This window comes from Lepisosteus platostomus, chromosome 1 (assembly GCF_059453375.1).
Source record: "Lepisosteus platostomus isolate fLepPlt1 chromosome 1, fLepPlt1.hap1, whole genome shotgun sequence".
Lineage (NCBI taxonomy): Eukaryota > Metazoa > Chordata > Actinopteri > Semionotiformes > Lepisosteidae > Lepisosteus > Lepisosteus platostomus.
In genome coordinates, this window is record NC_142611.1 from 42,679,135 (window position 1) to 42,700,608 (window position 21,474).

The following is a 21,474-nucleotide window of genomic DNA, read 5'->3' on the forward strand; positions in this document are numbered from 1 at the left end:
AAGCAATGGTTTCTTCCTGTCTGTCCCCCTATGAAAGCCATTCTAGTTCAGGCTTTTGCTAATGTCTGAGGCATGAACATACAAAAAGGACAACAAGGCCTGCAGATCTTTAGATGGTACTCTGGTAATGTTTGTGATTTCCTGGATGTTTTTCCAGGTTGCTCTTGGGAAGATCTTGGCAGGATGACTTACTCTGGGTACAGTTACCATGGGCTTGAATAATTTGTTTACCATCTGGATGAAAGTGGGTGGATAAAGCGACATATTATTCATATTAGTTTTGTAACCCTCTCCATACTGATGAGCATCATCTACTCTTTTGATTGAGTGCATATTTCCAGTACTCAGATTGGAGAAGACCACACTCTCAATTTCTGACCATTATATAGGACAGGGCTACTCAAACTCCTTCTAAATGCTGTACTGTGACTCAATAATTGAACCATCTGATTCTAATTATCCCCTTAATTTAGTCAAACTAGGGGTTCAGTTATTATTTCACATACACTAATCCTTAATTTTTCATTTGTTTCTGCTTCATGCACCATTGTGCCTCAAAAACCACGTTTGGTTATTATTTGGTTAAGACGATTAAGATTGGTTTGATTGATTTGATTTGTTTGATCAATTTGATTGATTGGTTGATTTGATGAAGAGATCATCTTTAGAAATTGTAATCAATTTAATGGGGAGTTCAAAAACATTTCCTTGGCATTGCATGTACTGTACCTAATAGCAGCTGTCCATTTGAAGTATACTGATACACTAAATGTACTACATTTGTCATCAATTTGTTCTGCATGTAGACCTTGGTACATGAAAGAAGTACCATGCTTAACCATCATCATTATATATTTCAGTGAGAAGAAAACTAGAAATAATACATGTGTAAATATATTTAATATTATTTCATTGGCTCTCAGTGCTGGGTATTATTCTGAAAAAAAAATAATTGTTAAATTGTTGTTTAAGGAAAGCTTTTACTGAAAGTAATCACAAGGGTCAATTATTTTTGCAATACAGCTGCTCTTCTTTGAATTGCTATTAAAATCTTCAGGGTGTAATACCTACTGTAGATTTCTTACATTTTACACTTTCTGTGTTGTTTATTTTTCCCACAATTAATTTTATAGTTCTCTTTTACAACAAAACTTTGAAATCAAGTTACCTTTACCGATTTAACTGATTAGATAGAGGAGGAAACTCTATTTTCTGCCAAAAGAAAAGGATGTACATGACATTACCTTGTTGGAATAGAACGTCAGGATTGAGAAAATAAAGCATTTGAAATATTTCAAATCAAGTTTATGAACATTTTGCAACTTCAGCATGATATAATTACATAAAGTCTGTTATGTCAATAATATACTTTTTACCTCCATTATCATGTTCTCCCTCTCCTTTATGAGAGTGGATAACTGAGTGACTCTCAATTTAATGAAAACTGTTACAGTCCCCAAATGTTACATTATGAACGGTTGACTCCATTGTTAAGCATGTTTCCAGAGCATTCACTAAAGTTAAGTAAATGAGTGTTACACATTTCCCAGGGCCCAAAGACATTCATTTTAAATTGACAATTTAATACAACAAAACGCTCAAGTCTCTGCAGTAATTTTTACATGTCAGCTTCAATGATGTAAGCTAAAGAGGATGTGAAAATCTCAAGACAGCTTTTAAAGCACTCATTCAAAAGATTAAGTGCTATCATTTCAGGCTCTATTTCTGTTTTCAGTTGGAAGTAGGATCTGTCAGTATAATGATTTCTACAAATAACTAAATCAACACATTGGATTTATTGACAACTAGGATTATCTTCTGGGAAGACTCAGAAGGATGGCTTGCATCATAGTAGGAGTAGAACTCCATTTGTAAAGAACTTAATAGGCCTACTGTATCTTAAAATCATTTTGTTAAGTGTTTACTATATTTTTTTAGTCTGGGATTTCTTCCTTATTCTAAATATTTATTCCTATGTAAAACATTGTAACACTAAGCCTGCTTGAGTCATGAATCTACACAAACATACGAGAGGTTACAAATGAGTGAGCTCATCCTGCTTGTTTTATTGTGTGAAAATTCATGTTCAAATCCCAAGTGAGATGCGGCTGCTTGAACATAATACAGTATTTCACTCATATTGCCTCAGCACATTCCAGGGTGCAGGTCAGTAATTGGATATAAGAATTTAAATCTGATTAAATAAATGATTTGAAAAGGTTTTTAAGAATTACTGTACAGTGCATTTCTTGTTAAAGGACTTTACAGAGTCAGGTTCAACCACATTTCATGGAAGTTTGTACTACAGAGTCCTTCAATTCTCTGTTTGTTTCCAGTTTTGGCCTTAAATAGGCGTAAAATTTCATTTCCACTTGTGCCTCCAAGGCTATATTTTTCTGCTGATTTTGAAAAGGTGCCTTGTGTTGACTAGGTCAATGCCTTTCAGAAACAGAAATACCATTGTAATTTCCTATGTAATATTTTTTATTCTGTTAATAATCACATTAAATGATCAAATTAAAGTCCAGGCAGTATTGTTGTAGGAAACATACTATGCTCTTAACCTACACATTGCTTTGCTGATTTCTGTCATTCATTTTCATTTTTGTATTTTCTTCTTCAACTCATTTGAAGCAGCTTGAATCTTCAATCTTGAAAGGTGCAATACAGATTTTAGCTTGTATTGTTGCCAATTGAAATTTGTTACAATTCTATCAGACATGCATTTCTAGTAGGTATAGGCAGTCAGAGAAATGGTTGATTAGCTTTTCTGTTAGGAAATGGCCTTGGGGTCTCTTACATTCAGTGTGTACATAATAGAGGTTAGTAGTGCTGGAATATAAGCACAGCCCCTTCACAAAATGTTAATACTGTTTTATTTCAGGTCACAGATATTCCGCTGGAGTCCTTGGTTACCATGGTGAAGCCTGGCCTCCCAACAGCAGCTGATCTGTATGTGCTTCCACCTGAGAATAAATCCGACAAGAGAAATGCACCTGTTGATAAGGTAATGTTTTGCACTGAACCCACTTCCATGGCAAGACAGAAAGAAACAGCTGTAGTTCATTGAACACAATTCACCTCAGATTGCTGCAGGCAAAAGCTACATTTCTTTAATTCCTTAAATGAATTAAAGAGTTTCAAGACAAGAAGCCACTGGGGACATTTTTCCTCATTCATAGCATTATTGTATAAGTACAGTGGTACCCACGGTTTAAATTTTTTACATTTTTAAACTGTGCTTACCACGGTATATATTTATGGAAGCTGATCTAAAAGTGCTAAAATACTTGCAATTTGCCCTGTTGAAATCTTGTATTTTAAAAATGTCCTTCATAAACCAGTATGATCTTGCCTTGTGTGTACTACTATGTGTTAACCTTTCCATCTAGAAGAAAACACTGTTGGCAGACAATATACTGTATTATAATAAACTATACTTAGTTTCTTAGAACTTGAGGTGATTGCTGAAATCCGTGAGATCAGCCTTGCAGAGCAGAAAGACTATTAGTGAGTCAAGACATATGCGGGTGTGGGAGTACAGATTTGGATTCTCGTATAATCTAGAGCTGCGTGTTCGTTCGTGTTCTTTTTCAGAGAATCGCGACAATAAAGCAAACCTTCAATGAGAACAACGTTAGCTTTATTGTGAGAGGAGGTTTGATAGTGCTGGTAAATCTGGCAGACCCTGATCCAGGTAATAAGTAAATGTGTGCTGTATGTTGGGTAGTAGTGGGAATGAACCTGATAATGAAGTGTTTTATAGATGTATTAATTGTATGTGAATGTTGGAAGAACACACTGTTCGTATGGCACTTCTAAGAGTTAATTTGTTCTGAATAAAATGTTTTAGAACTGCCTCATATAAACATTAATGATCTTCCCTTAACTGAACTACTGTAAATGACTGGCATGAAAAACTCATGAAGTATTTGCAAAACCTCTCCATCTACTGCACTGTACATGATTTACAATAGAAGAAGAGTTTACGCCGTCCCCTTCATTTTTATAAGACCTATTTGTTCTTCAACCAAAGTTTACAGAACAACTCACAGATAAAATTGCTATAATTCATGCGGTAGCACCCAATCAACTACTTTTTCAAAATATTTTTTTTTTCAGTGATTAAAAAGAACGCTTTAGAGGTTAAAAAACATTTTTGTGTTGTTGTCAGTTTGAGTAAGAAGTCATTATGACATTACTTCTGGGATACCAGAACTAAACAGTTATTTGTTTTCTGCTTGCATATGTGCATGAAATATAATGTTGCAGTATTCTTATTGATTAACTATTAGTTTCTGATCTAATCTCACATATTGCATCACATAAAATCACCCTTTACATAAAACTATGTTTCAAACCCTTGTGGTCTGGCTTTCATCAAAAAATATTCAGTTCATAAAGTTTATTAAACTACTTAAATTAAAAAAATTACATGTTACAAGATATATACAAGATGCGTTAAATAAAATAACCTAAGGCCTCAGTGTATTTGGTTTTTCAAAGTGAAATTGACCAAGTATATAAGAAACATATTAACAAGCGACAAAGTTGGTGCAATTTCATAGTCGGTAATTTACTTTTTTTTAAACTTGCAGAATATCCAATGTTTCTCTTTCTGGAAGACTAATGAATATAAATTCTGTTTTTTTGTTTTCCAGGCTCTGGGAGGGGCACAGCAGGACCAGGGGTCTGGGCTCTGGCAGTGATATTTGTGATCAGCCTTGTGGCCGTTGGTGCTTTCATTTTGTACAAATTCAAAAGGTGTTTATGAGACTATCAGTTTTGACATGTGCTCCTTTTCCGGACAAAGTTCTGAGAACTGAATTTCCTGCAGAATACATATCATCCCATGCTTTCCTTCCTTGCCCCAGTTGCTTGCCAGGACAGGATCTGGCTCCCCCGTGACCCTGAATTGGATAAAGCAACTAGAAAATGGATGGATGATTATGCAGTTGACAGAGTCACGGTTGATTGATCTTTTAACAGGATACCATGGATTTCATTCTTTGAGTTTTCTTCATTATATGTGTCTCACACTCTTTGTTTTAGAAAACTTCCTGGCAGAAATGTATATGCCCAGATGCACAATGAGAAGGAACAGGAAATGACCAGTCCTGTAAATCACAGTGAAGACACCCAGAATATCATCCAGGGGGAGGAATTTATTGATGACGACCTTGACTCACAAACCCTAGGTAACGCAGGAGGTAGTCCAACTTTTAGTATCTTTCTCAATACTTATCCTCTGAGTCTTTTCATATTATACAACTAATTGAAAAGTATGGCATTCGTTTTTCAGAATTGATACTTATACTAATTTTACCAGTTAACCTTAGTTAATATTACTCTGTGCATTCATCCAGCTTTTTGCCTTTGTGTTTAAAACCGCTTTTTTTACATACTTACAGTGTTAAGTATTGATAGATAATTGTGGAATGTTCAATGCAACACTCACATGGAAATGGAACTAGAAATCCAATTAGAAACAATTAGAAAGTATTCAGTATGGTTTTGGGATTGGAAAGTTTAACTGTTCTATTTGAATGAAGTAAAAATTGCTAGATATTGTATACAGTCTTGTGAATAAGCCAGGAACTCCTACAGATAAAAATAAGTTGCAGTACTTTCAAGGTCAGTTTTTCCTACCCATTTCTCTAACAAACAAAAGTAATAACATTATGATGCATAGTTTGAACTTATAAAATATTGTAGTTTAATAGTAATTGATCCAGATTTAGTGACATAAAGAAATGCCAGTTGTTTCTGTTGTCATTGCAGGTAATCACTCTGGTGTGGTCCTGAGTATAAACTCCAGAGAGCTGCACAGCTACCTAACAAGCTGATGGTCAAAGACCAAGCAAACTGCACAGACTCCTCTCTATATTTTATTACACAGCCTCAGATCTTAAGCAGAAGGAAGAAAGCAGCTGAATCTCAGTTTATACCACAGCAGCAAGTCATCTTTTCCAAGTTAAAGGACTGTGTATTTTACACCTTCTGAGGAAATGAAAACAGTGGACTCCAAACAGCACTTAACGTAAAGGGTCTCAGTGACTTAACCTGTAATTGCCCTTTGTAGCAACCACTCAAGGCACACCTTGCTTTAATCTTTTAATCTAACATCCTGTCGACTTTCATATCCAGTTTGCTTTCCTTTGTTTGTTACCACGTTGACTGTTGAACGCACGTTTTTTTATTATTTGTCCTTGTTTAGTTCATTTACAAGTCACAGGGAGAAGAGGCCAATACTAAAAAAGAAGGAACTCCGTAAATTCTCAAAAGATGTTCTTTGGCTCTATGCACTAAATTGCAGTGGTTTACATGTATAAAATCATTTCCGACCAGCTGACGTATTCTCAAGATTAGATCATTTCTATGTTTCGAGATAACCAAACAGGGCACCAAGAATAATAAGACAAATGCACAATGAGATGCTGCATTGTGCTGTACATCCTGTAAATTTGATAAGACATTCAAGTCTTAAGCAAGATTAAATATAAAGAACCTTGTCTTGCCTATGTTGTGCTCCATTTATTAATATACTATCCTACTTGATAAATATCTTACAAGACAAATTCATGGAGTAGACATAAGCAACACAAATATGTAAACTTTAAACTCTACTGCTTGTTGTGTCTATAAAATAACAAGTAGTGTTATTCCTAGTTCTTTTTTAATGGGTTTCACTGTGTGTATACATAATAGTATTTGATTTGTCAAATCTATCTCCATTTTACATTGCTGATTATGCAGTGGAATCTAATCCAGTTTCTAGTTTGCATTTCACATATTTGCCAAAACCTTTGACTGGAGTGCACCAACACCTTAAAATGTTCCAGAACTAAAAACACTTTTTTCAGTTTTAAAACATTAGTTTAAGTTTACTATTTACAAACATGTACTGTATGTTGTTCAACCAAAAACGTCAGCCCTAAAATAGTATTTCAAAGAAATGCATTTGGTTTTTACTTAATTTTCACATTTTGTTGCAACATATAGTACACCCTAAACTACAAATGTTTTATTCTTCGGTAGAGTGCAAAACACTATATTGAATTTGCTTGAGTGTATTTTCCTGAATCCACATACATTAGTTAGCTTTATACAGTATTCTCACTGTGCTGGTGCATTCTAAGAATCTTTTATGACTTTATTTTTGTAGAAATACTGCAATGAATTGAAAAAGTGTATTGAAGCCACAATACCTTCTTCAAATGCATCTGGTCTTCCTATTAAGTACCCAGAATACTAACATGGAAGCTCTTGTTATAAGAGGTGAGGAAAAATACAATTTCTTCAATAGTTTGCATTTACTGTATGTAAACACTGGCACATCATAACTCACACTCTATAATACTGTATCTCAAGTAATATTAATTCCTCCAAAAAAGTTAGCTTATTTGTATTTAATGTACAGTGTTTCAATGATAATGCATTTTAAATATTTTATTTTGGAAACATAATAACATTGAAATGTGTTTATCTCACAAACAACACAAAATATATTATTTCCTTGGACTTTGACAGTACTAACCCAATCTGTGAAGATATGGTAAGTAGCATCATAGTTATAATGCCAAAAAAAAATACTTTACGTGTGCTAATTTTAGTCGATTGGGTAAGATGAATGAAATTGTTAAATAAATGGGTCTCAATAACTCTGAATGAAAGTTTCAAACACTGATAATGAATTTATGATTTTCTGGGAGGTTGTGAACTGACAAAACACCATGATAAATATGGTTATTCCCATTATGGGTTTCAATTTTGTGGGAGGTATGATAATCAGCAAAAGAATTACATTTTATTTAACAGAAGTTGTGGTTTCAATAGAGCCTATATTAGGCAGTCAAATGCTGAGATGTTCCCTTTAATTGTTTTTGTATATTTAAATAGTACACATTTATATATCCATATTATACTAAATGTACACATCAACACCAGAACAGTCCCACAGATGCTTTTCACAATGTTTTTAAATAACTTTTTCCACTTTCACAATAGAACAACAGCTCATATTTATTTGTGGAATTGTCATTGAGACATTGGAGGTTAGGCTTCACTTGAAAATACTCAACAGTTGGTCACATATTAGAAGGAATGAAAAATGGAACAAACTTAAAAAACTGTAGAAGGCTTCCACTCATTTTTCATGTTTTTTTAAATATTTCTATTAACAGTAATCAAAGTGGTACTCCTGTTGGTAGTACTGTAAATGTATTATTCATTTAGCTTGAAGCTAAACAGAAAGGGAAAGCTCACAACTGTAAACATCAATTGTAGAAATTAAATTAATATACAGTACAATTGTAATTTAAACTGTACAGACAACACAAGAAGAGTATACATCACAATAAATATATTCTTCAAAGTTGTACTGAACGTATTTTAGAAATGTCCTACTAATTCTGACCAAAATTTTATTGATTAAAAACACTAGCTTCTATCTCAGAGATTTTGCGCTGCTTCAGACCACAAGCTTAATAAATCACATCAATCTCTCAGTGTTGTGTACCACGAACCCTGGTCCACTTATGTGTACCAAAGACTGCAGTTGCCATGATGTCTTATCATTAACATAAGTAGAATCAGTTTCACCACTCAGTACTTAGAGTAAAACTTAAAGTGGTCAAATTGCACTATTAGCTTCATTCTAAAAATTGAAGGATGTGTAATTAACAGGCTTCCATGTCCAATTCAGGCTATGCTGAGGTGTTTTCTTTAAAGTCTCATTTCCTTCATGCTGGCCTTAAAACAAAGAACAAACATTTAAATGGCCACTTCTAGTAGTGTCTTGAATAAGTCTGCAGTACGTTGTACTGTACTTTGTGGTAAGTCTTTACTTGTACATCTTTTGTACATATGCACATGTTGGCTTGTTATTAGTTTTTTAGTGATGTAATGTTTGTAAATTTTTTTGGGTGGTCAAAAAAGATATATTTGTTGACACAGAGTATGTGAATTTGACTGCACAGTTTATTCTTAATGTTTTCAGTAAATGTTTGGATACTCAACAAAACAGTGCATATAACCAAGTGTCCAGCATAGACACATTACTTCCTCACTGTATAGATTTGTTCTAATTTGATCTGCTCAATAAAGACTAAACATTCCTCAGAAATCAAAAACTTGCAAATGTGGTGCTTACTCTACTGTATACAGGACATACCTGTGCTCTGTGTTGCATCTAAAGGTGTTCTATGATTTTCCAACTTTCACTTCAAACTGTATTAAATAAAACTGGATTCAAACTTTTTAGAAATTCTTCTCAACTAATTTTTATAATTTGAAGAAAAATAAGATTCTGAGGATTTACAAACTGCTGAAAGTTATAAAAACTACAAACAGGATTATTTTTCAACAAGATGCCAAGATTTGCCAGCAACCCTATCACCCTGGAACTTACAAGTGGCAACCCACTGAAGCTAAGCAGGCTTGAGCCTGGTCAGCACCTGCATGTGAGACTTCCTTGGAAAACTAAGGTTGCTGCAGGAAGAAGTTGGGCCAGCAGGGGGTGCTCATCCTGTGGTCTACGTGGGTCCTAATGCCCCAGTATAGTGACAGGGACACAATACTGTAAAAAAAAAGGTGCTGTCCTTCGGATGAGACGAAAAACAAGGTCCTGACTCTCTGTGGTCATTAAAAGGGAGTTTTTTAACCCTGTCCTGTGTCCTGGCCAAATTTCCCATTGGCCCTTACCAATCATGGCTTCTTAATAATCCCCATCTATGAATAGGCTTCATTAGTCTGTTCTCCTCCGCACTAATAGCTGATGTGTGGGGAGTGTACTGGTGCACTTGGGCTGCTGTCACATAATCCAGGTGGATGCTGCACATTGGTGGTGGTGGAGGGGATCCCTAGTACCTGTAAAGCACTTTGAGAGGAGTGTCCAGAAAAGTGCTGTGTAAGTGTAAGGAATTAATTTTAAAGATATTTAGTGAAATTCACTTTGAGATAAAAATGAAGAAAATGCTAACTTAAAAAAGTAAAAGGTCAGGGATTGTTCTTGCTCAAGATCATCGTTAGTCCTTGAATGATCCAGAATTAGATTAATAAAATGCTAATTTTTCATTGGTATGGAATACATAACCCAAAAATTCCACATCACTGTCCTTAGAAGGACTGGCCTTCCAGTAGATAGCGCCCTGGCTATCTCTGTTGGTAGAGCACAAGACTCAATCTCAGGGCAGTGGGTTCATCTCTCACGTCGGGCACCATGTCCTCCATGTTGGAGGTTGGGTACAAGGCTAACAACCCTGTCCTGTAAAAAAACTAATGTTACAGAAACAGCAACAGGATGTTGCTGCACCTAAATGTCGGAAGGCATAATGGGCAAACATCCATCCATTACCAGTAGATAACATTAAGTAGTAGGTATGACACAGCCCGATATCTCTAACAAAATGTCTTTGGCTTTGTCTTACTTGTCATAAGTAAACACTGAATATGAATTTTAATTATACAGTCCTGTAATCTGAAATCCTCTGTACAATATATTCTGCTTTGGTGGAGATGCACCATCTTGGGTTTTTTTTCAGTAGGAAATATCATAATCTCCTTTAAAAAAATAATTTCTTCAAGGAGCAAAATTATCATTTGTTCTGTGACAATTATAGGATAATCCAGCAGTTTGCTCAAATGTTATTTTGGGGCTGAAAGAAATAAACGATTTTGAAACAGTTTATCTTTATTATTTCTATACAGATGTTTTCCACCAAGTCGGTGTCTGTCATTCAGGGTAATACATGGAATAAGTCATTAAGGTGCAAAACAAACAAAAAAAAGTGTCTTTTCTCCAACTATTTACATAGTTTTCACATTTATCACATCCATCTCTTCTGCTTTTGACTGAGATTCTGGTACCATGCCTTGTACTGCTTTCCTTATTCACTCTGCCTTCTTAAAACATGATTTCAAGAAGGCAAGGAAAAGAACTGCTAAAGTTACAATCCCTGAAGCCAATTTCAGATTGCCCAACAAAAGTACCCTCAGTTTGTTTTAGGATTATCCAAATGTCCCCAAAACAATAAAACCAGACAGGAATGTCAGGATTGCTTCTCGTGGTACAATGTTGGGTTTGACTGAACACTTGCCAAGGCAATGCACTTTTCAACCCTCAAATCTCAGATACTGCACAGAACAGATTTGAATAATACTTGTTTGCAGAGACATGGGACCCCCAAAAAATAGTTGGATAGCAGAGAAGAAAGAAAAATATTTACAAACATGAATGTTAACACTTGACATTCTGAAGAATTGAAGTCTGTGGCAATTACTTTATGTATACACTTAAATAATACTTAAACAAATTAAATAACTTAAAAATAATTGTTTCATGTTTTGGTGATTTCTTTTTAAAAGGTCAGTGAGAAAGAAAAATGTACATTACAAAATTCTGTTTGCAGTAATACCATTCTAGATGCAGATATCTAGACAAATCATCTAAAGATACTTTATAAACTGAACACATTATACAGTACAAGTACAGTACAACTTTTCCATTTGAAGTGCTACTATGTTTCACACAGAAAGAGTAAGCTTCACTCCTGAATAACACAAAATGCTTTTTTGCCTTGAAAGAGCTGATAAATGGGGCTCTATAATACTGTAGTAGTCTGTAATTTAAAGGACTAAAAGGCTCTTATGTATCAAGAAAATCCACCAAAAAGACCGATAACTACAGTAAATTTATCGTAGGCACTGTAATTTAGGCAACACTAGTAGGCAAATATGACAGCAGAACCACATTCTGCAGCTGTACTATAATATCCTGAACTGTATCTAGTTGACAAATGTATGTAAAGTAAACCAGGAGAAAGAAATAACTTCCTCAGATGTTTATAAAGAGTTGTCCAGACTCTAATGTTCTAAGTGCCTGAAAGTTGAAAACCATTTTGCGTAACTGCAGTGAGTGAAGTGAAATACTTTGTTGCTATTTCTGTTTTACATCTGTTTTAATTGGATTATGCATTACAGTTTTTCTAATATACAAAGCTGACTCTTTTTCATCAGTTTCTACTTTTATGCATTGACATTTTAACAGTGTAAAAAAGGTACTACTTATTTTTACACAGATAACAGTGATAAGAGAAGTATTGGAATGTGCCAAAAATTAACATATGCACCATAAGCCTAGAATGTAGGCTAAACCAGTGTGATGAATAAAGCAATGCCTGACAATGGCAAAATACATTGGAAGCAATCTGCATAAATTCTTAACAGGAAATCCAGCCTTTTAAAACCCAAAGTGTAAAACCCAAGGTGTATTTCTCCCAAGACAAATCTACTTAGTTTTTATCAAAAAAGTTTTTTATCAAATTAGAAAGTATCTAATTTCCAGCATATGCTGGATGAAGTAAGAACCCAGACTAACAGGGAAAAAATGTTTCATTCCAGTTCCAATGGTTCAGCATTACAGCATGCCCATTATATGCTCTCAGAATTTTGGCTTCAGTATTTTAACACACTTCCACCCATAGTGAAATAATCTCAGGGAGGCCTGATCTGCACCAAAAGCTTTAAATAATAATATAAATAAGAAAGGGAACTTGATATTTAGTTAAACATTTACAAATAAATATTTTAAGGAATTTTGACCAAATTGACGAGCTACAGTTGACAAGCTTAAAAAGTGAAGAATAATGTCTTTTCATTTGGCATGTTTAAATTCCAAAAAAGAATGGACAGTCACTGACGTTTTTTCAGGTCAATAACACAATGGCCACAGACTTTTATAATGGGAAAGAAGGACACAAGCATGCTGGTAGTAATAACCGGTATTAAAAAACAAATACGATAAGGAAGTTTTTCCTTCTTAGATTTATAATGTTGTATATATCACCATTGTCCTTTACGGTCCATTTGGTATCCATATTCTTTTTTTCAGAAATCCTTCTTACTGTTTGACTGTTGCTGAAAATAAATAAAAGGATCAATCACGGAGGTATTGAAAAGCTTGATTATGTCCCGGTTTTTTTCTCCCACTCCTGAAAAGAGAAAAAAAGGCATGCCTGAGGATTCATTAAAAAAGACATGTGCATTAAATGCTTCAGAAATATCATGTTGGAAATTATTTATAGAATAATAGGAACATGCAGTAAGAAAGGTTACAAACAAGATGTGGTCATTCTGCCTATTTAGCCTGTTTGCTAGTTAGCAGTTGACTGATCTAGTCATTTCTTGTAAGATGTCAGGGTACTGGTATCAACAACACGGCAACATAGCTCTTCTGTACTCCCAAAACCCTTTGGTTTACATAGAAGTGTTTACATAGAAGTGTATTTTAAACACTTTTGTGAACACCTTCTGTTTCATTATCTGGAGATTTCCTAGTCTGACTTTTAAATCTAGTAGTTACGTAGTTACTAAAAATCATTACAGTGACTTAAGTTGAATACTAATGTAGTTTATATTTTCTTTTTTAAAATTCGTGAAGCCAATTTTACTAGATCTGAAGTAAGATTGCATCCCTAAACAGCCCTTGATTCTGTGTTTAGCAGGCATTTTTCTACATACTCTTTAAAGCAGGGAGCAGCTATCCTGTTTTAATTCTAGCCTTTGTTGCATTTTTAATGCCTCTTAGAATACACAGTTAGTGCAAAAACAAAGATAAATGTTTTCCTGAACAAGAAAGGAAGTCGGGAAAAAAATGAATACGAAAATCTTAAAAACAGTCTTGACTGAAGAGGAAACCAGGCGGACCTTCGCTTTTCGGAGAACGTGGCCGCGGACTGGGGAGGTGGTCTGAGACGACTGCCGCCTCAGCAAGGAGGCGCTGTTCACTGGCAGGGAGGAGGTCTCAGTGTCGCTGGTGTCACAGCTGGAGGCCGGGGAATTATCTAGGGTCCGCCGCATGAACACGGGTGACTGTGAAAGAGCAAAACACATCAGTCCTGTGAGCTCCTCATTGTGGCCATGTTCAAAAAAACATAACAGTACAAAACGGCTAAAGTCTACCAGCATCTCTGACAAGAGGATTGCCTTAGAGGTTTCAATGTGTAATTCAGATGCAACGTTTCAAGGAAACAGCCTCACAGCCCCTGTTACTTATTATTACTGACATTCTGCCAACTGTGTCAACTGTTCTCTTGCAGCGGCACTGGCTCACCTGAGGGTTGGAGGTCCCTGACTTTGGCTCAATTGTCAGCCCCAACGTGATGCCGCCATTCATGGCTTTCTTCAAGCTCTCCTTGACCTCCGTCAGCTCCAGCTCCAGATTGACACGCTCCTCCTCCTTCTTCTTACACTCCTCATCCACCCTCTTCAGCTTGTCCTCGAGAACAGCTTGCGATTTCTTGCCTTTGGTTTGCAAAAGATCAAAACGAAAACACATGACAAACCTGATGGGCACTTGAATTCTGCTGCCCGTTTAATAAGCTCCATAGAAATATGCTGACAGACAGAGGACTGTCTCCTACAGTCATGACTTTACCAATTCATCCTTCCTCAAAAGCCAGAAGTAAGCCCAAATAAGGGAGTCAGTTAGGACATGGAGGCAGTAAAGCTTTCTAAACTGCCAGAGAGTTTTATCCAATGAAAAAGCCTGCTATTTGCCAACTGAATTACCACTGCTCATGAACCTCCCCTACCCCTCCTCCTGTGTTTGTCAGAATCGAAAAGACACACCTGTACAGGTTTCAAGGGCAGCTCTGAGGTCTCGCCGCTCCTTCTTCAGTTGTGTAAGGCGGTTGCGAATGTCCTGCTTCTTCTTTAACATATCCTCTTCTTTTGCCTGTAGTTTCTTTGCATCAGCCTCAACCCTGTTCTTACCATATTTATACTGATCTGTGTCTACAAAGAGATTCAAATGGAAGTAAAAAAATAACAATGAAACCCCTTCCTTTGATGACAACGAACCTCTGAGGAAGAGATAGTGGGAACAATTTTAGTTGCATCCCACTATATATTAGCTTGACTGACTACCAACAATAGCAAGAACACAAATACTGGAAAACATTGGAAATGGATATTTTGAACACTTGTCTCGCGCCATTTTCTATCGTGACCATCATAATTAAAAAATTAATTATTTTCCCCCAGTAACATCTTTTATAATAAGAACTTTTAATTCAGCTTGTTGTGCAAAACAAAGCTAAAATATACCAGATAACTGGAGGCACGGGATCTTACGACAAAAATGTGGATTATGCATGACACGACAAAAAGATTTTGTCCCTGAGCTGTTCCATCATAGTGTGCTCCATTTTATTTGGGCAGCTCAAAATATATTTCTTTCTCTAGAATTCTGTAATTGGCATTTTCTTAAAGTTTCTTACAGAGGTTTAAAGACATATCTGGATGCTCAATCAGCTTTGAGACTAGAATCAAAACTACTAAATACACCATTTAGTGCACCATAACACCAAATAACACCACATAATCAAATAATGATTTTTAATAAATCAAATGACATTTGCAATTTTCAGTCACTTCAATGTAAAATATTTTTACATTTTAAACACCTTGATTATAACATCACAGCACAGAATTGTACACATTTCTTTAATAAAATTACTTTCATAAAGCATCTTTTGAGCACTCAGTTACTATAACACTAAGCTTCCAGTCTCTCAACTGGATCTTAATCAGAAACAAAATGAATTGATTTATTATAGCTTATCTCTTAGCATTACACTGCCTTTATAAATGTCTTTGTAATCTGTGAAAATAGAATCGCTATTTCAATTAGTTAAAATGAAAAAAAAATCATGATTGCTTACTTGAGTTTGTGCGCTTAATTGGCAGGCTTCCATTTTGCTTTTTCTGCTGCGTTTTTTCCATTTTCTGTTTTCCTCCCACTCCATTGGTCACAGGAATTTTCTTTCCTTTGAACTGTTCAAGTTTTTGAAAGATGTTGGTTAGATTTTAACCTTTTTCATTTAAAATTAATCGCAAATCAAAACAAGTGCAATGTATTTATGATCAAATAGAGGTATGTTTAAACGCCAAATTCTACTTCCTGACATCCACTGTTTTTATTTTAAAGTGCTTAATCAAGTAATTATATAATAGAACACTGTAAAATCACAATTTTTTTGGGATGGATGTCTACTTTATTAATGAAATACCATTTATTTGTTCATACGTTAATGAAGTAGAAACAAAAACAAATGAAGAACTAATGGGTCCCGGCTGAAGAAGAATTCTGAAAATGTCATATTGGACATTTGGATCACATTTGCCACAGAGAGCTCTCTGACCTTAACCACAGTGGTATATAACCACTTCTGAATGTCTTCCATTTCACTACCAAAGAGAAAAAAAAACATATTGAATATGGGTTTTGGTTGGATTTAATTTAAAGTCATGTTTCCTGGTATTTGGACTTTGCTCTGTTTAATGCTACTATGATTACAGCTATTATGATTGCATATTAAGATTTACAGATTAAGACCATCAATTTCTTTGATAATGTTATTTCATTAGGAGCATGAATAAATCTAGAGGGCACTCTATACATAAGTAACATACAACGCAGTTCTAAAGCTAGGAAATAACACATAAAAGACAGGTTTGGGTAGTGAACAAAAATTGTTCTTCTTTATTTGCTATGATGCCTATTAATTTAGTGGCATCCTTGAGCAGATAAATGTGTTGTCTTTTATAATATACTACAAACGTTGATGAGGAAGAAACAAACGAGTGATATCTGCCTTCTACTATAAAAACTGTAAATCTGGGTCAGGGGTGCAGGCCCCTAATAAACCAATATAGGGTACTTGCATATTGAACATGCTGATTTCTCTTAATTCAGTAAAATTGTATAAATTTATGTAAGCATAAATGTTTGCTTAGAAACTAAGTTAAAAGAAACCAACACATGTAATATTTGAGTACCCTAAATGGCTCATCCATAACACACACTTCCCTCCCAAGATGTACACCTTCCCTAGTAAAAGGAGGACTTAATGAACTGCCCTCGCCCAGCAGTGGCAACGTTTGCCAAACATTCTGAAACAGAAGACAGAAGTTACCTGTTCAGAGATGCAAAGTTGTCACTGACTGTGAGGAGCAGCATCTCTGTACATGGTTTCCAAATGTATGAATACAACGCTTTAACACTTCACATATTAATAAACCTACCCCGTACTTGCTTTTTTTTTTTGTGTACGAGTGTGGACGCTGGGGAAGGATCTTTTAACTTCAGGTTGCCAAAGTAAAAGTGTCGGCCGTGGAGCCTTCTTCAGGTGTCACTCCTGAAGAAGGCTCCACCGCCGAAACGTTGTTTTCTTTCTTCTCTTTTCACCATGGTATAAACCTGTTACTTGTTCCTTTGCAGCCTATGCATGCTGACGCAGCTACCTACCTAAAGTAAAAGTGCGACACACACAGACACACAGACACACAGACACACAGACACACAGACACACAGACACACAGACACACAGACACACAGACACACACACAGACAAGCAGCAGAAACTGTGGACAGCAGGAGATTACAGTGCATGGCAGAGATTGTGTTAAGGGTGGCAGTTCACCTGAGAGCTTGTACCAGTGGAAGCCCTCCCAGCAGAAGCAGTGTTAGTGACAGGGCGTGAAGAGGACACTTTGGAGGAAACAGGAGTTTTGTAATGACTAGCTTCCTGTTTCTCAGTAGAGGAATGCTTGCTAGACTTGGGGGTGTATCGAGCTGCGAGCTTTGGCGAGGGCATGTTTTCATACAGGTCAGCGTTCTCATACAACCCCTCCTCCCTCCAGCACCTGCTAGCAGCAGTCCTGTGTGTGTCCTCAGGATCCTTTGAAGGCAGCCACGCATGCAGACAGACACGAAGCAGACAGGTGGAAATAACAAATGGATTAGTGTAGAAAGTGCTAAAAGAATTACCAATTACAACTTTATTTTAGTGTGACAGTTCAAAAGAAACTTTAGATAAGTAGCGGGATTAAAAAGCTAAAGCAACCATTCATGGTAAACATGCTATCTGGCAGTTGAAACAGGAAACTGGAAACAAGAGCATTTCAGACACACCTGCAGTCTGCCAGCTTCCAGCGAAAATGTATAGAAAGTTCTTATTTAAAAAACCATCTCATGAAAGTTCAAGTCTGAAGCTGGCACAAGTGTCCGTTGTTACTTTTTGAAAGGTGGTCTGTGGTAGGTGCAGGGAAATAAGAAGTATGAGAAGTTCTTATTCTAAAGGTCCCATAATGTTAAGACTGCTAACAAGTACAAGATCAGCAAACTCTTTAAAGAAAAGCAGGTGGAATACCATAAGCCCTGTGGGCATGCACGGGGAAAGCCCAGATAAGCAGAAGCTTTTCAGAGAAACTATAATAAGAGAACCCTACCAATCCATTTCCACAGGGGACATCGTCGTAATGGAGGGCCACTCCTGAGGGGCAGGCATAGCCATTTACAGGGTTATCCAGATAAGGGTTAGGAGACGTGGCACGTCTGTTGGTAAAGCTGAAATTGGAAAGAGACACAGGAGGACAGGAGAAATTAAAGGCTTGAATCATGGTTCATGATCAGCATGACGTGCGGAATGGGGTCAAAGGACATCTTTCAATATCGGGCACAGTCAGACACATACATCAAAAGCTCACAAAATCCATGTAGATACTACAAATGTAACTAAAATATTTGCACAGGCATACGCATTCCTAGCAGCAGGAATTTGAAGTTCAAAGGACAACTAGGTAATTCAGTTTTCAGGACCACCACTCTTGCTGTTATTGAGTTTCATTCAATATTCCTCCATGGGAATAGGTGTTAAAATAAACTAAGACATGTGAAAACAATTTGGCACATCATCAGAACTTCAGTAAGACATCACAAATCCCTTCCATTACCACAGTTACTAGTCTGCATGGATGGGAACATTTAGATTTTAATTGTGGGTATTTAAATTTTTTTTTTTTACTTGTTTGGTAAAGCAGTTACATACTGTATTCAGTGGAAGATTAAGTACAAATTTGAAATTAGGTAGATTATGCTGACGAAACAAATTATAGAATGTTTTTGCATTAGCTTTATATTTCTCAAAAAGAGAAGAACATAACATGCACTGTAGGGGTGACAGCTCTGCTACAGGCACTCTGCAATAAGGATTTGAACTTGTCTGCTCCGAGCTTCCACTGGCTCACATCATGGAACTACGCAGTAGAAAGCTCCTCAGTCCTTTGTAAAATAACCCCCCCCAACAAAGTTCTCATTTTGCTATTTCAGCTTGCAAACATTTAAAGACATTATAAGTAGAATCTGTCCAACCTACGCCAAAGTGATTAAGCTAAAAATTGTAGAGTATATAAAGAAAATTGATTTTTAAAGAAAATTAGAGGATTCTTAATTTTAAGATCTTGTTATTGTAATTAAACACAAAAACATCTTCTGTAATATGTAACAGAATTATTTTTTGAAATACTGATGTATTTCAAAACACATTTCCTGAATCAGAAAGAAACCAATAAAAGCTAACCTTAACACTAACTCTGACCTAGTTAATTAAAGCAACATCAGGAACTTAATTAACTCTTTCCAAATTAAATGTTAACTCTTGACTTTCATGGGTGCAGAACAGGGTTCTTTGTTTAAAGTGTGTCTTTCTCTAAAATACTAGTTATACAACGTAAAACAGAATACAGATTCTGGATCACAAAATTCATAAGGACACAGAAACACAAGTGGAAATTAAGTTTAGGAATAGTAACAACAGAAAACAAAATATATTTTGTTTTACCAGAGAGTGGTGGCGATCTGAAATAATTAAGTTTACTCAGTGTGATTCTTTGAAAAATTGATGAAACACTGAACTGTTATGTCCGAACATTATCCAAACCGTCTCCTTTTGTTTGTGATCATTCATATGTTTCTACAGCTAATAATGGGTTAAACTCTCTCACAAAAGTAAGCACAGTGTCTGAACTGATGATGAAGTGAATAAGACAGATCATTGACCATTTTAATTCATTTGATAACATTTGATACAAATTGCTTTTTTTAAAAGACGTTTGATCATTTAATGCATGGAAACAGATCAGTTCTACTTTGAACTTCAAATTATAATATCAAATTCAACTTAAGATGCATTGAAACTGATTTTAACATAAATGTGTCCATTTAAAAAAAATGTTCTGTGAGAAAAGTCTTTTTCATATCCATTTTAGAAAAAAAGAACACGTCCAAAGAACTTTTCAAGGGCATAAGTAAACCACACCAGATGTCAGCTTCTACAAATCTTAAAAATGATCTTAGAAGACTTTTTCCTATAATGCCATAATAAACCACACTTAGAAGGCAGTCATACCCTAAATAGAATACACTGTAACATATTAATCTGCTGGTTCTGCATCTTGCTGTTGCTTTAGTACTTTCAACTTACTTTTAATTTTTATTAAAACAAAAGGTCAAAAGGGTCTAAAACTTTAAAACAATATTGTTATAAACATTAACATTAATGAATATTGACAAATGTTTGGATGTTATGATCAGTTGTTCTGATATATTCCATGTTTGGATTGCCAGTACAGCTAGACAGTACACAGAGGTTATCAGTAATAAATAATTTGATAACTTTCACGTCTTACATTTCATTAAACTGCTCTGCAATAATGTGGACAAGTAGCACCAAATATATATAGATAAAAGCAAAGAATCATTTGCCTGAACAGCTATTACAGCATACCCAGCTTCCTAATTTCACTGCCCAATGATGGATTTCAGATACACATTAATTTAAGAACATGATGGAACCCAATACGTTAGTCATCTGTCATGAATTAACAAACCAGCACAGATATAGTTCTATTACAAGGCATTACACAGCCTTTCAAGTGGTCTCTACAATATGAAATATGGGCTCTTTTTTGATTGATTCTTTGCTTCACAAGACTACATTCCTGTTCAATGTGGTCTTCTGGCTTACAGTAAGGCATTTGTTTCTTGTTATCTTCCCATTTGTTCGCTGGGCCCACACATAGTTTTCCAGGAAAAACTTAACTATTAATATTTTAGTTTTTAATGTGGTTCATACTGTAGGATTATTAGCACAGAAAGTGTTAACACATTACAATGTTCAGTTTGCAAAGGGAAGCAGAACAAAAAGATTTTCAACAGTGCTCTTTTTAACTTATCATGGGATTTGCACAAAAGTATTTCTAAATCAGTTTTCTCTGCTGATTTTCTAGTGTCTCCTTTCAAACAGCACTAAAGCTTCTGTTGGCAGAAAGGGAACTGGAACAACTGTGCTGTTTTTTTTTTACTTAAAACTACAGCATATCAGTGGGACAAAAATGTGTTCTTCTCAACAGGTGTGGACAATCTCCAATACTAAAAATAATAATAATAAAAAAACAAGATGTGCTCCAGGGTGAAAATAATGGGATTTTGCATCTATTCAGACATTTCAGCTAACTGGTAAATTAATCTGATTTTTTTTATTGCAGCAAAGAAGCAAGATTAAAGCTCCATTTTCCAGTTGACTGGAAGGTGTCATCCTTTCCAGCCACAGAAAACAGACGTATCATCTCAGC

The 21,474-nt window shown here is 35.6% G+C and overlaps 2 protein-coding genes across 5 annotated transcripts in view; one reads left to right on the forward strand and one right to left on the reverse strand.

Annotated features, from left to right (window-relative positions):
* Positions 1 to 9,131, forward strand: part of sorcs2 (sortilin-related VPS10 domain containing receptor 2) — a 368,175-nt gene extending 359,044 nt beyond the window's left edge. The window contains exons 23-27 of one of the 2 annotated variants that reach the window (XM_088629251.1): positions 2,885 to 3,007; positions 3,598 to 3,697; positions 4,662 to 4,764; positions 5,053 to 5,210; positions 5,782 to 9,131. In XM_088629251.1, the coding sequence (XP_088485377.1) occupies positions 2,885 to 3,007; positions 3,598 to 3,697; positions 4,662 to 4,764; positions 5,053 to 5,210; positions 5,782 to 5,846 (549 nt within the window). In that variant the 3' untranslated portion in view covers positions 5,847 to 9,131. The remainder of the gene's footprint in view (positions 1 to 2,884; positions 3,008 to 3,597; positions 3,698 to 4,661; positions 4,765 to 5,052; positions 5,211 to 5,781) is intronic. The other variant, XM_088629260.1, reaches the window with a different exon arrangement.
* A 1,541-nt stretch (positions 9,132 to 10,672) lies between these two features.
* afap1 (actin filament associated protein 1) overlaps positions 10,673 to 21,474 on the reverse strand; it is a 108,880-nt gene continuing 98,078 nt past the window's right edge. For 2 of the 3 annotated variants that reach the window (XM_088629283.1, XM_088629273.1), the window contains exons 12-18: positions 18,292 to 18,409; positions 17,484 to 17,741; positions 15,723 to 15,834; positions 14,629 to 14,793; positions 14,111 to 14,301; positions 13,705 to 13,869; positions 10,673 to 12,989 (exon numbers count right to left, since the gene is read on the reverse strand). In XM_088629283.1, coding sequence (XP_088485409.1) covers positions 12,963 to 12,989; positions 13,705 to 13,869; positions 14,111 to 14,301; positions 14,629 to 14,793; positions 15,723 to 15,834; positions 17,484 to 17,741; positions 18,292 to 18,409 — 1,036 coding nt within the window. In that variant the 3' untranslated portion in view covers positions 10,673 to 12,962. The remainder of the gene's footprint in view (positions 12,990 to 13,704; positions 13,870 to 14,110; positions 14,302 to 14,628; positions 14,794 to 15,722; positions 15,835 to 17,483; positions 17,742 to 18,291; positions 18,410 to 21,474) is intronic. The other variant, XM_088629291.1, reaches the window with a different exon arrangement.